Here is a 17,062-nt window from a genome sequence, read left to right as displayed (position 1 = left end):
TAAGTCCTTCTAGTTCTTCTGTGTGAGCCACTGCCACAGCATGGCTACTGACAGACAAGTGGTTTGGTTCTGCAACTAGGAAATGAACTCAGGCTGCCAAAGCAGAGCACGCTGAACTTTAACCACTGGGCCAGCAGAGCTGCCTCTATCTTTAGACTTTTAAATTTAGATTTCTCATGGTGTATGGTTTTCAGTTATCATATCTGTTAATTGAAATCAGGCACATTGTTTCTGAGGCACTTAGAGTTACACAATTCTGAAATTGTATGATATGCTATTTTCTCGAATAAAGTTATGAGTCAAATTAATCTTCCCAAACCATACTTCATCTCCCCAATTCTCTTACTTTATCTAAAAATTTTACATTCTTGCCATCCTAGTGGCCCTCCATGTTGTGATGTTATAATGTGATATGGCAAGAAAAATCATTCAGTTATGATAGAAAACCATACTTCCATAAAAATGTTTTATCACTTTTATGCCTTGATATCCTATAAGTGTTTTGTGTTAATTTGTTCTGTAATGGTTAACTTCATTAGCAGTGAATGTTTAAACCAAAAGTAATTCAAAGGATCTAAAATAGCCAAATCAATATTGAAAAAGATGAGTAAATTTTGAAAACTGAAACTATCTAAATTTCTGACTGACTCTAAATCTACAGTAATCCAGAAAGGATGGTTTTAGGTAAATATAGGTAGACGGAATAGAATCCAGAAGTTGATCAAACTCTTATGGTCGTTTGATTTTCAACCAAGGTGCCAAGTAATTCAATAGAGACAGCAGAGTTGTCTCAACAAATGGTGCTGGAGCAACTGGCATAGCTATTTGCGAAAAAAGAAACTTTCACTTAATACCATACACAAAAATTAACTCCAAGTCGATCAGAGATTTAATTTAAAAGCTAAAACTATAAACCCTCAAAAAACAGATCTAAGAATTGTATCATTGTCACCCAGGAGGGATAGAGAAAGATTTCTTAGATAAGACACCAAAACCAAACTTTAAAATTCATCTTCATTAAAATTAAAAACCTCTTGGGAAAGATACTGTTAAGAAAATGAAATGAGATGCCATACACTGGGAGAAAATATCTGATTGACATGTGTATAAGATAAAAAGACAAAGCAGTTTAAAATAGGTAAAAAATTTGAACAATCATGTCACGAAAGAAAATGTGCAAATGGCCATTTAGCACATGAAAAGTTGATCAGCATCACTCATCAGTCACCAAGGGACATGGCATATTAAAACCATAAGAAATCACCAAATACTCACTGGCATGATTACAATGTAAAATGACTGACAATACCAAATATTGATGAGATTATGGAGCTCATGGGAAAGCAAAATGATACAGCCACTTGGAAAAACATTTTTGTAGTTTCTTATAAAGTTAAACATACATACGACCGAGCAGTTCCACTCCTAAATATTCATCTAGGAGAAATAACAACATATATCCACACAGAGACTTGTACTTGAATCTTCATAAGAATTTGAATCGCTGTAGCTAAAAACTAGAAACAACGGCTGAATGGATATGTTAAATTGTCATGTTGTATCCATATAGTAGAATGCTATTCAGTAATATAAATAAATGAATGGACTGCTGTCACCTGCAGCAAATAGGTTTAGCAAAATATTGTGTGAATCCATTTAGGTGAAATTCTAAAGCAGGTAATATTAATGCATAATGACAGAAAGCCAATCAGTGGTTGCCTAGGGCAGGCGATAGGGAGAATGATGGACTGAAAGTGGGCACAAGGGAATTTTTTTGCATGTTTTCTATCTTGATTATGGTAGTTATTGCATAGGTGTATATACTTGTCAGACTCATCAAACTATGTATTTAAAGTGAATGCATTTATTGTATATAAATTAGACATTAATAAAGGTTAATAAAGTTTCAAAAAATACTCTGGCATTTGACAAGAAATATATTCAACCACTTTGAAAAATAAGAATACGCATAGACATGTACCACTTCCTCTATATCTGTTGGATGAATAGAGTGTTGAAAATAATGAATATTAGAATATTTAATATGAAAATCCATTGGCTATAGCCAAAGATATCTTTAGAACCCTAAAAATTTCACGAGGGGGAATGAAAAGAAGAAATCCAATTAGTTATTCAAATAAAGACAGTAGGACATTTAACTTCAAACTCCTAAAAACACAGGAGGATGGAAATAATAACTTATAAAATAAGTGAGCTAAAAAGCCAATTGTTGTTTTTAGACTTTCTCATGTGTGACAGATAAGTAAGAGCCATATTAGAGATTTTGTTCTAATTTATCTTGGTTATGAAGATATGCAACTTTAGCAAAGGATCAAATGAATCATGTCCTTTGTTCATTTTATAGTGTTTACTTCAATGCCTTTAACAATGTTATCGAGCATAAATTGACCAAAAACTTAATATATCCTGGGCCAAAAAAGTAGAAGTATACAATAATGAGTTTGATTATCAGCATCTTTAAGCAGCTTAAGAAATGTGGTAACATTGATGTTGCCCGTAGGGAGACTTTGAGACCATTGTTTTCCCGTATTTACACTCAGTTAAAAGATTTTATTAATCAGACTTTAGTAGGCTATGATATTGTTATGGTATGTAATTTCAAGGCATAAAAGATTTTGGTCAGATCCAGGATTCTATTTCTTTGATTTTATGTTTACAAATTTTACTAGTAACTTTAAAAAATAAATAATTTGTAAGTTTCAGTCTGTACTATTATTGATGGGGAAGTATTAAATGCACAAGAATTAATACCTAAACATAAAATTATTTTATGATTGTTATAATCTTAATTTCTGTAAAGATTTCTAATTGAACTAGCATATCAGTGTTTATATCTTTTTGGAGGAGAGTGTGAATAGCTGGTAATTTGTCTTCCAATTCATATGTATGCACGTGATAAAGAACCGTCCAATTAGGTAGGTGTTATAAATAGGATATGGCAAAAAAGACATACTTACTCATGTTTCCAAGATTTTATAGCATATGCCCAGTGGAAGTTTGCTACTCTTTAATTTAGCCTTTTGGGCTAACCAGCTGACGCCCAGTTGAAAAGACTTATGTTCTTATGAGGCCGCAAAAGCCTTAATGTTCAGTCTCTAGCTACTTCAGATTTTGGAGAACGCCGTGTACCATCAGCAGCTTCAGTCCCTACCCTCTAATGCTAACGCTCATCTATCAAACTTGAGGCTGAGAGTGAGGGAGAGGAAGCTTCCAGATAAACATACAGCAGCGTCTAAACAGCTAATCACTCTAGGCTTCCGCTTCCAGGCCCTATAATTAGAAGTCCTTCTTTTCCTTGTATTCCCAGATGACGCAAATGCTTTTTGTGGCTTGGCACCTCATTTGGGGCGTGGGTTTAGTTTATGGCCAGGCTAGAGTCTGGTTTAGTCTTCTGATGCTGCATAAATAGTTCTCAAGCCACAGTCTTGTACTCTGTACGAGTTTTTCCTTTTATGTATATCTGCTTTTTAACTTGTTTTCTAGAAAAAAAAAAAAACCTTGTCATTTTTCCCAGCAGAATGTGTGCAAAAGAGGAAATTATAAATTAAAAGAAAGCACATGATTGTATAGTACTACACTGGCTATTTCTTCCTTTTCTCTCTACTCTTTCAATTTTTAAAAATATTTTAAAGTTTTGTCAAAAAAAGTAAGCTCATTTTTAGATTATAGAAGGCACATTTGCATGGAGAAGTGGAAAAAGAAAACTTTTGAGATACAATAAACCGAAGATAATAAGGATAAATTTTCAGTGAGCTATTTCTCTAAAAATTTGAATTTGTTTTCCGTATCAGAAACTAAGATATTAACGTCAATGTGAAAAACTAGGAGCATATTGCAAAGTGTTCATCTGTGATTCATTCATATGCAAAACAATGATAGTCTTGATTTGGTTAATAGAGACTTTTGTTTGAATGCTCAATATGAGTAAAATATTGATATGATTCTAAAAGAAGTGAAGTTTATCTTTAGTAGGTAATATATTTGTGTTATAAATTTAAGTTCATCATATTTTCTACCAAAATGGTGTTTCCATTGAATTATTTGTTAAGTGCAGAAAATAATTTTGTTGTAGGAAAGTAGAGTGAGAACATAGTAGAGGATACTTCAAACCTACTACAACTCAGCAAAAAGTAGGAGGAGTGAAGAAATACTGCCCACAAAAGGATAACAAAGCATTCATGTCCAACTTTAGAAATTTATTGTTTGAGCAACAACAATAAGGAAAGAATATAAAGTATGTCAAAGACCTCAAGACCATAACTAGTCACAAAGTAGGAGGCAATGTTACATAAACTGTTACAGATTTGAAGATCTTAATAAATGACACTTTTCATCATCTTAAATGTGTTCTTTTGCAAATAGCCAGGACACTGGCATTTAGTATGGGATTTTTTTTTTGAGGAAGATTAGCCCTGAGCTAACGTCTGCTGCCAATCTTCCTCTACTTTATATGTGGGACAGCTGCCACAGCATAGCATGCCAAGTGGTGCTATGTCCGAAGCTGGGATCTGAACCGGCGAACCCTGGGCCGCCGAAGCAAAATGTGCGAACTTAACCACTGTGCCACCAGGCCGGCCCCTAGTATGGTATTTTCAAATCTAGTATGGTCTAGAGCTGTATCTTATATTAGCCAAGTAAATAGCAAACTCAAATATATGCTCATCTTTCCATTTAAATGCCTTCCTTATCTTCCCACAAATGCTTAATATTCTTTCATATTTTTCCTTTCAACAAAGACAGGCTTTAAGAGTTGAAAAATGTGATTCTGCTTCTGGCATAGTTGGGTAAGCTAATAAACCATTCTTCCCACAGACAACAAATGTAAATTCTGGACAAAATATAAACACACAAATTCAGATATGTGTATTATAATCCCTGAAACAACCAATAAAAACAGAGAGATATCCAAAAGGCCAATAGATAAATTAAAATTGGATATTAGAAATAATAGAATTATCTACAAAAAGGGAAAGAAGCAAGGGCAGAAAAACAAACAGAAAAGAAAAACAGGGAGATAATCAGAAAAATAATTAAAAAATAATAAAATGTTATATGTAGGTTCAGCCCTACCAATAAGTTACACTAAATGTGAATGCACTACAAAGGCCAATTAGAAGTGCAAGATTTGATTTAAAAAGCCCCAATACTAGACCCCAATTATTGTCTAAAACAAAGTCGTAATAAAAACAATCATATTGATTGTAAAAGTAAAAGAATGGAAGTGTATGTATTATGTATGCACCAATCAAAACAAAGTTAGAGCGGTGATTTCAATAACAGAAAAAGTAGATTTCAGAACAGGGAAAATACCAGGGATAAAATGGGACATTAGGATAAAAGAGGTAATTCACCAAGAAGTCATAACAATCCTAAAACTGTATGAACCTAAAAAAAGGAGGTTTAAAATTTAGGTAGCTTATATAACTGAGAAAAAATAACCATATTCACAATTATACTTGGAAATTTTAACTTTTCTGCTCCGTAATACAACAAGAAAGCAGGCAGTCAATCAGTAAGGATATTGAAGGTCCAAGCAACACTATCAATGAACTTGGATTAACTGACATTTACACAGCACTCCAGGTGTGCAAGTATACATGGGACAGTCAGCAAGACGCATCAAGTATACATGGGACGGTTACCAAGACGCATCAAATTCTGAGATGTAAACTTGAACAAATTTCTTGTCATGATGCTGTGGCAGATGTCCCACATATAAAGTAGAGGAAGATGGGCACAGATGTTAGCTCAGGGCCAGTCTTCCTCAGCAAAAAGAGGAGGATTGGTGGCAGATATTAGCTCAGGGCTAATCTTCCTCAAAAAAAAAGCAAATAAAACTCAAGCTAGGAGAATGAAGGAAGTAGTAGCAGAAGATAGTAATAGCAGAAGGAAGATAGTAGGAGAAATCAATGAAATCGAAAAGAGAAAATCAATAACACCGAAATAGGTTTCCTTGAAAATATCTAGCGAATTGACCAAGAAAAAAAATAGGACACAAATTATCAATATCCTGAATGAAAAAGTAGACCTCACTAAAGACCCTACAGATATTAATAAGGGCCATTTCCATGAGTTACAGAAAGTAATTCACCCAATAAGAAAATTCAAATTAAAAAAATAATAAAATTTTATGTTTTAGGTTAACAAAATTTAAATTAAAAATAAAGAGATTTAAAAAGCTTCCAAAAGAGGCCTACATAGTTTAACTGGTAAATTCTACCTAACCTTAATTTAAGTAAGAGATAATAGTAGTTTCCCCCAGTCTCTTCAATATATAAGAATATATATATAAGAATGTGAGGAATATATATGTACATGAGACCAGCTTTACCCTGATACCAAAAACAGACACACACATTGTTAGAAAAGAAAACTACAAACCAATATCCCTCAGGACTATTGTCATGAAAATCTTCAATAAAATATTAGCTAAATGAATCCTTCGGTGTATAATAAAGGATTTTGACCAAGAGGAGCTTATCCCAGGAATGCAAGGCTTGTTCAACATTTGATAATCATCCATTATTTAAATTCACCATATTAATTGACTGAAGAAGAAAAACCACATAATTATCTCGTAGGTGCAGAAAAGCGCTTGACAAAATTCAGCATTCGTTCATTATACAGACTTTCAAAAAATTAGGAGTAGAAAGAAATATCCTTAGCTTGATAGAGGGCATTTACAAAAAAACCTACAGCTAGCATCATACTTAAAGATTAAATACTTTTGCTGAAACTCAGAACAAGGCATGAGTATTGCTTGTCACTACTCCCGTTCACCTCAGCAAATGTAGTAAGTCAAGACAAAGAAAGAAAAGGCATGTAGTTTGGAAATTTAAGAAATCACACTATGTCTGTTCATACACTACATGATTATGTGTAAAGAAAATTCCATGTAATTTACATAAAAACTCCTAGAACTGGCAGAATATATAGTCAATATAAAAAATGTCAATTATCTCTCTATACCAGCAAGGAAAAATTGACAATTGAAATAAAATAAAGAGTACCATTTACAACAGATCTAAGAAAATATATTTGCGGTCTATGTGCTGAACCAAAAAAAAAGTCAAGACATGCATCAAGGAATACATGAGGCCAGCCCGGTGGCGCAGCGGTTAAGTGCGCATGTTCCGCTTCAGCGGCCTGGGGTTCACCGGTTCAGATCCCAGGTGCAGACATGGCACCGTTTGGCACGCCATGCTGTGGTAGGCGTCCCACATGTAAAGTAGAGGAAGATGGGCATGGATGTTAGCTCAGGGCCAGCCTTCCTCAGCGAAAAGAGGAGGACTGGCAGTAGTTAGCTCAGGGCTAATCTTCCTCAAAAAAGAAATACACTGTATTGTAGCTGGGAAGATTCAATGTTGTTAAAGATGTCCTTCATCCCCAAGTTGATTTGTAGACTTAATACAATCCCCCCAAAAAATCCTAGGAGGTTTTTTTGAGGATATGAAAAAGCTGATTCTATATTTGAAAAGGCAAATAATGTTGAAAAAGATCAGAAAAGGAAGACTCACTTTACCTGTTTTCAGGATTTTTATAAAGTTACAGTAATCAAGAAAGTGTGATATTAATGAAAGTATAGATATGGAAATGGATGGAATAGAATAGTACTTCCAGTGAAAGATCTATGTAAATATGGGCAGTTGATCTTTGGCAAGTTGACAATGGATAAAAAATTCTTTTTTTCTTTTTTTTTAAGATTAGCACCTGAGCTAACATCTATTGCCAATCTTTTTTTTCTTCTTCTTCTCCCCACAGCCCCCCGGGACATAGTTGTATATTTTAGTTGTGGGTCCTTCTAGTTGTGGCATGTGGGACGCCACCTCAGCATGGCCTGATGAGCAGTGCCATGTCCACGCCCAGGATCCGAACCAGTGAAACCTGGGGCCATGGGCCCGGCTCCTGGATAAAGAATTCTATGGATAAAGAATAGTCTCTTCAGGAAATCATGCTGGAACATTTAGATGTCAGTTGCAAAAATGTTAATTTGTCTGCTACCTCACACTTTATACCAAAATTAACTCAACGTGGATGATAGACCTAAATGTAAAATATAAAACTATGAAACTTTGACAAGAACACATAGAAAGTTTTTGTGACCTTTGATTAGGCAAAGAATTCTTAGCTATGACATCTCATCAAAATTAAAAACTTGCTCTGTGAAAGACACTGTAGGCAGTTTTAATAAATATTATGCTAGGGTAGAGACAAATTTTAAACTGGTAAATTAAGTAAGATATTAGTACTTATAACAGTGGATAAATTGGAACTTAAAATTCAGGTTTTGAGAAATAGCAAAAAGTGGGAGTGGGTTTTAGTTCCATGGAGATAAGTCATTTTCACATTCTTTGTTATCAGTTTTGCTATTTTAAAATGCTTGTAAACTCTGTAAATTCAGGCATATAAAACTTTATTAGTTGTACGGGAACATCTTGAAGCCTTTGCATTTTAGTATCCTCGCTCTGCTTGAATACTAATGTGGCGTTAAAGTCTTGTATTTCACATAGGAAAAAGATTCTGTGTTTTAGTTTTTTTATTGTGAAAAGTTTCTTATATATTTAGCAATTTTTTCCCTTTGGTAATATTGTAAAGCATGGTGAATACTTTGTGAAAATATTTCATCCATATACATAACGGTTTTTATTTTTACCCTTTTTTTCCCTTCAGGAATGCTTCTAGTCACAACAGACACTCTTGGCCATGACTTTCATGTCTTCCAAATTCTGACTCATCCTTGGTCCTCGTCACAAAGTGCTGTCCATCATCTGTATACTCTTCACAGGGGAGAGACTGAAGCCAAAGTGAGTCGTATATTTTTCAGAAGGTGTTTTCTTTGTGTAACATGACATCTAATCTAGCTGGTTATTTATATCATATTGGAGCTTAATGTTAATATTAGTGAGAACATATTGTTCTTGGTGATAGAGTGGGTCAGATAATTAAGAAAAAATATTTATCCTATTTTGAGCCAATAAATACATTAGCAGTAGGTGAACAGTTCAGTGAATGTTGATAAGACAAAAGTTGATTTATCCTTTTCCTCCTACTCTGATACCATTTCTTGCCCCAGAGAAAACCCTGTCATCCATTTGATATTCATTTCTCCAACCCGATTTCTAGGCATTTTGATTCTGTATACATGCTTGCATACATACATACATACACACACATATACATGTAAACACATACATATTCACATATACACAAAATAATTGTTTTATAATGCATATGACTGTATGGATAATATAGTGGTATATACTAGTATATTATATGGTATATACTGGAGCCAGCTCACAGTGGCTAATGAGAATCAGTTATGCACGTCTGTCCCCAACCCTGGAGGTCATGACATTACATTGACACCGTGAAATACACAATGGAAATCATCAAAGACTAAAAGTCAGAGCTATTTTTCCCTTAGGGAGCCAATTTTTAACATTTACCAGCACATGACTACACACAGACACAACCCCCGATATATATAATTTATTGAGCATTTGTGTTAGGCACCATGCTAAGTGCTTTACATGTATTTAATACTCTTAATATTGCTTGGTAGATACTGAGATATGTTAGTTGCCTAAAGTACCACATACTCTTTTGTTTCACAGAGCCTATGGTTGTGCATTTACTAGTACACTGCTGTATATACTTTATTCTGAGAGGGAGCTCATTGACCCAACACTATTTATTGACTAGTCTATCCTTTCCCAATAGTCTAAAATGCCGTTTATCATAAATTTCCATTAAAAATTTCTAAATAGAACGAAACATCTTGAAACGTCTTAAATATATAGAAACCCATAAGTTTATAATGATATCAAAAAGGGAGCATTGGGAATTACTGAGTAGGTTGCTTGTTTATTAACTCATTGTTCTGAAAATTGGTAATTAAAGGGAAAGCATCCAGCATTTACTCAGCCTTTCTTGTATCAATTTAATAAGATGAGCAAGTAGTTGATGAGGGAAAGTTTTTATTGGAATTCTAAAATAAAAAATGTTAGAATTTAACTTACCCTGGTGATCATTTTGCAGTATATATGATATCGAGTGTTGTACACCTGAAACTAATATAATGTTATATGTCAGTTATACCTCAATTCAAAAAAAGAGTTAGAATTGCTAGCCCTAATGAAACAATGGACCCACGCAATAATCCTCTGTGTTTCGTTTTAGCTGATGAGTCTTAACATTACAAAGTGGAACAGTCAGCTATCATGTGCTTCCCAATATGATGCAATAGAGTGTATACAATATCACATGGGAAATAGTTCTGCCCAGCTCTCTAAACTAAACCTGAGTCTAATGCAGCGTCTATATATAATTACGCTTTAAACCAAATACAGAGGTAGAGGGACAAGTTAAACAATATTATGAGAATGCAACTAGCTAACTTTTAAATGTGGCAAGTTCTTCATTACAAGTCTGCCCTGGTTTTTACAACAAATAATTGCACTGAGAAAATAAAAGTGGGTATGTGGTGAGAGTTAAAAGTAATTTTAGAGAATAATGTCTAGGTAGAAAGTGTGGACCTTGTTTGAATCCTGTTTCATACAAATCAAGTATAAAAATTTATTTTTCATTCAAATGGTGACATTAGAACATTTGGCTGAGTAGATATTATTAAAGAATTTAATGTCCTTATTTTTTTGTGATACATACTAAAGTATTTACAGATGTCTGGAATTTGCTTTAAAATAATGTAGCAGTAGGGGAATGTTGGTTAGATAAAAGAACAAATAAATGACACTGAGAATAGGGGGATTGTTATGTTGATTACAAGAATCTGAAGAGATGCATCAACTAAATGCAATGTGTGAACTTTTTTGGAAGCTTGATTTAAACAAAGTATGAAGAGAGGTTTTTGAGACCGTTGGAGAAAATTGACCTTTAACGGGATATTATATGATAGTAATCAGTTAATTTTACTGGGTCTGAAATTGTGTTGTGTTTTTTTTTTTTTTTTTTTTTTTTGTCTTTATCTATTAGTCACATATCCTGAAGTCATACTGAAGTAGTTACAGGTGAAACAATAGGACATCTCTATTTGCTTTTAACTACTCTGGTGAAACAAAACAAACATACTAAGAGATAGATTAAACAAGATTTGCGAAGTGTTATTAGTTATTGAAGCTGGGTCATGTCGATAGTGGTGGTTTATTATAGCAATCTGTATACTTCGTGTATGTTCTGAAATTTCTCTAATAGAAAGTAAAAATAAAACAATACCTTTCACCAACATTATGCTGTTTTACTTACTTTAGCTTTTTAACATGATTTGTCGTTCATTTTCAAAAACTTTCCCAGCTAATCTTGAGCATTTTCTCATTGAGATGCGTTTTAGACTGAGCCTTTTAAGTTATATAAAGAGTCTTTTGGAGTATTTTATTTGTATTGCATTGAAATTACATTTTTATACAGTTAGAGTTGACAAGTTTACAATATGGAAATTTTGCATCTAGGAATTACTGTGTTTTAAAATTAGTTATTGCTATGGTATGATAAAAAACCTGTTGATTATTGTCTACCAAATATTTGTATCTTCCTGCTTTGCTAGACTCTGTTGTAAGATTAAGTAGTTTTTCAGTGAATTTTCTTGGGTTTTGTAAGTAGAATATATTTTCTGAAAATCATGATAATTTTGACATTTTTCAGTTTTGTTTTTTTTTTAATTACATTGACTAGGAACTCTCAAACAATGTGCAACTATAGTAGTGATAGCTGTAATCTTTTCTTTGTTAATAATACCTTCTATTTTTTACTTTCCTGTTTTGCCTTATTTCTAGCATTTGTTTTTAATGTCAATACCATACTGTTTTGATTACTGTAGCTTTGTAATATAGTTTGAAACTAGGAAGCATGATCCCTCCAACTTTGTTCTTTCTCAAGATTGCTTTTGCTATTCAGAGTCTTGTGGTTCCACGCAAACTTTAGGATTGTTTGTTGTCTTTCTGTGAAAAATACCACTGGAATTTTGATAGGGTTTGCATTAACATTGTAGATTGTTTTAGGTGGTATGGACCTTTTAACGATATTAATTCTCAAGTTCAAGAGCACCAGTTATCTTTCCCTTTATTTGTCTTCTTCACTTTCTTTAATCAGTGTCTTATAGTTTTCAGGGCACAGGTGTTCTACCTCCTTGGTTAAATTTTCCTAGGTGTTTCATTCTTTTTGATTCACTTGTAAATGGGATTGTTTTTGTAATTTCTCTTTTTCATGTTCAATAATAGTGTATAATAACCCAAATGATTTTTGTATGTTTGGTTTTCTATCTTGCAACTTTACTGAGTTCATTTATCAGTTCTAACAGTTTTTTGGCAGTGTTTTTAGGGTTTTCTGTATGTAAGGTCATGTTATCTTCAAATAGAGGCAGTTTGACTTCTTCCTTTCCAATTTGGATGTCTTCTGTTTCATTTTCTTCCCTAATAGCTCTGGCTAGGACTTTTAGTCCTATATTTAATAAAAGAGGCGAGAGTGAGCATCTTTGTCTTGTTCCTGTTCTTAGAGGAAAAGCTTTTGAGTTTTCACCATTCAGTATGATGTTAGGTGTGGGTTGTCATATATGGCATTTATTATTTTGAGGTACATTCCCTCTATGCCCACTTTATTTAGAGTTTTGTTTTTTTTTTTATCATGAAGGCATGTTGAATTTTTTCAAATGCTTTTTCTGCATCTGTTGGTAGGATCATATGATCTCTATCCTTCATTTTCTTTCTTTTGGTGTGGAGGATTAGCCCTGAGCTAACATATGTGCCCATCTTCCTCTATTTTATGTGGGATGACATCACAGTGTGGCTTGATGAGTGGAGTAGGTCTGGGCCCAGGATCTGAACCTGTGAACCCGGACTGCTGAAGTGGAACATGTGGAACTTGAACCACTCGGCCACGGGGCCGGCCCTGTATCCTTGATTTTCTTAATGTGATGTGGATCTCAGTCAGCACCTAGATGTAGGCTGATTGGAAGCTGGACCCTCAGGCAGCAACTTTTAAAGTATGCGCGTATACCTCTTTCAGGGTGAGACTAGGAGATGGGCGTTTCCGATCTGCTGCCTTTGTGCTGTGCCCTGGGTGGATAGTGGGTTAAGAGAAGTCATTTTAAACTATGTAAATATCCCATTCTCATCAACCTTTGTATTACTTCTTTTATTTACATATGTCATTGGGTTTAATGGGTTCCTATTTTATTCAATGGGTTATATTCATTCAATAATTATTTTAATGTTCAAATTTTCCAGGTATGGCCAGTTTGAGCCTATTAACTTAGCATCTGTGTCCTTTTGACACATCTCCACTATTCTTTGACAATGTCCTTACTTTCTAGCACAACTAACTTGCTTACTCTTATGTTTAGTTACCATTTGGTTTTGTTTCTTTTGTATGGAAGTTTTCAATTAGATAACATTTTAGGTAAAGATTTGATATTTCAGTATGCTACTGGGCACATTTTATTTCTTAACTCTGGTTTTATAATCACTGTCCTACCCTCAGTAGTCACTGGTATGCACTACGTCATCTATATCCTCCTAGAATTTGAATATTCTAAGCACTTATACCTTTTTTTTCACTTGCACCTATTTTTGACACCTCTTTTGTATTAGTCTTATTTATCATTTAATTTACCTATACCTCCAACTTGTAAATAGAGACCATGTTTAAGCTTCCTGGTATCTCTCATTCTCAGAACAGTGCCTTGCACGCAGACAGATATTTGTAGGTGCACATGTTTGCTCCTGACAATGCTATTCCTATTTAACAGGTAGGAAAATCAAATAGAAGTTATTAAAATTACTTTGTTCTATGTCATACCCTGTAATTTAGGAGGTTGGAAATTTCTAAATACCAAACTTCAAGATCTAAGGAAACTCAATTAATGACCACAAACTTAATTTTTATAAGCTTCTACTGAAAGTTATTTTGAAATGATATATAAAATTTAATACTGATGATGAAATCTATATGGCACGTGGTCTCTTTCCATCTTTGAGTACTTCAAAATCATGTCATTCTGGATTCTTCCAAGAACTGAGGATACTTTAATCAAGCAAGGAAAAAAAATCAAGTATGTGGATCTAATTATGTTGAATTAAGTTGTTTTGTGATCTATGACTTGGGATATCCTCTGCATCTGACAGTAATTTTCCTCATAAAGCACATATGCAGTTAGAAAAATATTCCCTAGTTTTCAGCAGTAAAGTCTTATGTAGTAAAACCTACAATATTTTGTTAATATACTTACATAATGTCTTACTGAAGCAGACAGAAGTAATTTTGGTACTTAACATGCTAATTTTGATGAATGGTAAACCTGCTTTTGAAGCATCTGCACATCAGATAAGTGTTACTTTTATCAGAGCAGTGCTGCAAAATAGTATGAATAGTATGTTTAATTCTCAATGGGAACAGAACCTAGCTATTCATTGATATTATTAATTGATAGTATTTGATGGTCAGTTCAGCTAAAAACAAATAATTTTGATCTGAGTATGTCCCAAATACTGCCTACTTATGCTTATATTGAAATTCAAATTTTACTAGACTTTCTATATTTTTATTTGCTAAACGCAAACCCATGGTCATGATTTTTTTCAATTTTTTTCTCCAGAAAACATTAGCTTTATTGGGATATAATTCTCATAATATAAAATTCATTTTTAAATGTGTAACTCAGTGATTTTTTTTGTATATTCACACAGTTATGCAACCACCACCAGTGTCTAGTTTCAGAACATTTTCATAACCCTTAAAATAAACTCTTTAGCCATTAGCAGTCACTCCCCATTTCCCACATCCCCAGCTTTGATATATACTTTGATGCTGCTTAGTAATTATATAATCAAGGACCAATTATCTGCTTTCCTTAAGATTTAATTTACTCATCTGTAAAATGGAGCCAATACCTATTTCATAGGGTTTATTTCAGGAAATATCAGAAATAATAGATGTAAAATGCTTAGTAAAACACCTGGCATGGTAAATGACAAAGGGTCAGTGTTAGGACCTTCACTTTGATCCTTGAGAGATGGGAAACAAATGAGAAGAGCCCTATGTTTGGCGTAGCTTACTGTCTTGAAAGAATTTCTAGCCCATGGTGCATAGATAGGGAACCTAAGTGGAGCCAGGTAGACTCCCTTTGTTGATGAGATATTGCTAATAGTTCAGGGAGGCGAAAGTCATAGAGTTCTCAGGACAGAATACCAGAGAGATGAAAGGTGCAAAGAGAGACCCTCCTGAGATCTGCAGAGGAAATCTGAGACCATGGAAAGAACCACCATCATACCAGAAAGGAAGAAGTAGAACAATATTTATTTAAAGATGACATGATTGTCTGTGTATAGAGTCTAATGGATTCTACAGAAAGTTAAAACTAAGAAGTGATTATTAACAAAGTTTCAGAATACCGTATACTAGCAAGAAACAATAGGTAATTGATAATTTTTAAAAAGTGAGTTAAAAGTAAAAAATAGCAACTGTACCATATGTAAGACCTGTACTCTGAAAACTATAACACATTGCTGAGAGTAAGACCTAAATAAATGGGGAGTTAAACCATGTTCTTAGGCTGGAATGCTTAATATTGTTAGGATATATTTCTTTCCAAATTGATCTGTCTATTCAATACAATCTCAATCAAAATCCCAGCAGGACTTTCTCTTTGGTAGAAATTGACAAGCTAATTCTAAAATTCACGTGGAAATACGTAGGACTTATAATGGGCAAAATAACATTGAAAATGATAAACAAAGTTGGAGGGATATCACTACCTGATAGCAAGACTTATTACAGCTAAAGTAGTCAGTGGAGAATCCAGTAACATTCCCATACATGTGGACAATTGATTTTTGACCAAGGTCCAAAGGTGAAAAATGGAGTAAGGTTAGTCTTTTCAACAATGGTGATGGAGCAATTGGGTATTTATGTGCAGAAAAAATGAGCATCAATCCATACTTTATCCCATATACAAAAATTAATTTTAATTGGATCATAGATTTAAGTGTAATACCTACAATTACAAAACTTTTAGAAGGAAATGTCTTACATTTGTGACTTGGATTAGACACAGATTTCTTACATAGCAAAATTCATTAAAGAAAAACTCACAAATTAGGGTTCATTAAAATAAAACAAATTTGCTCTTTGAAAAACGCTGTTAACAGAATGAAAAGGCACAGGTTGTCTGGTATCTATAGCACCTTTTAAAAAACTTTCAAAGGTCCGTGAGTGGAGGAACTGGGTCTCTCATACATTGCTGTTGGAAAGGTAAAATGCTACAGCCAGTCTGGAAAATAGTTCGGCAGTTTCTTAAAATCTTAACATACACTTACCATACCCAGCAACCTCAGTCCTGGGCACTCCACAACATAAAATTGACCTTATTCGGGAAGATGTCCAAATTTATTGCTTATTTCTCTACTGTTGTTATCATAACAAATGACCATGAACTTGGGGGCTTAAAATAATGGAAATTTATTCTCTCACAGTTCTGGAAGCTGAAAGTCCAAAATTAAGATGTTGGCAAGGCCACAGTCCCTCTAGAGCTTCTAAGAAAGAATTCATTCTTTGCCTTTTCCAGCTTCTGGTGACTGTCAGCATTCTGTGCCTTATGGCCACATCACTCCAGTCTCTGTCTTTGGGGTCTCATTTCCTCTTCCTCTTTTCTGTGTCTTCTCTTCTCTATCATATGAGGATACATGTGAATGCATTTAGTACCAACGCTAATAATCCAGGATAAATTCTCAAGATCTATAAATTAATCATACATGTTGTCATATAAGGTAATAGTTGCTCTTTGTGTCTGTAATATACTATATGTGGGTCTAGGGATTAAGATCTGGATAGATCTTTTTTTGAACCACAGTTTACTTTGCTACAGTCCACTCCCTGACCCCTCAAATTTGGGATCATCCCACATGCAAAATATCTACCCCATTCCACCATCCCTGAAAGCCTCAATCCATTGCAGCATCAACTGTAACTCTAAAATGGCTTTAAAATATCATCTACCCAAAACCTCCAATCTCATCAAATCAAGTATGATTGA

At 33.9% G+C, this 17,062-nt stretch overlaps 1 protein-coding gene across 22 annotated transcripts in view; it reads left to right on the top strand.

Annotated features, from left to right (window-relative positions):
* The window catches only part of BCAS3 (BCAS3 microtubule associated cell migration factor), a 569,320-nt gene that overhangs the window by 201,680 nt on the left and 350,578 nt on the right, over nt 1–17,062 (top strand). For all 22 annotated transcript variants that reach the window (XM_070562375.1, XM_070562376.1, XM_070562371.1 and 19 more), the window contains one exon: nt 8,692–8,825. In XM_070562375.1, coding sequence (XP_070418476.1) covers nt 8,692–8,825 — 134 coding nt within the window. The remainder of the gene's footprint in view (nt 1–8,691; nt 8,826–17,062) is intronic.

The sequence above is a fragment of the Equus przewalskii genome, chromosome 10 (assembly GCF_037783145.1).
Source record: "Equus przewalskii isolate Varuska chromosome 10, EquPr2, whole genome shotgun sequence".
In the NCBI taxonomy this organism is placed as follows: Eukaryota; Metazoa; Chordata; class Mammalia; order Perissodactyla; family Equidae; genus Equus; species Equus przewalskii.
This window is presented reverse-complemented; position numbering and strand designations above follow the sequence as displayed.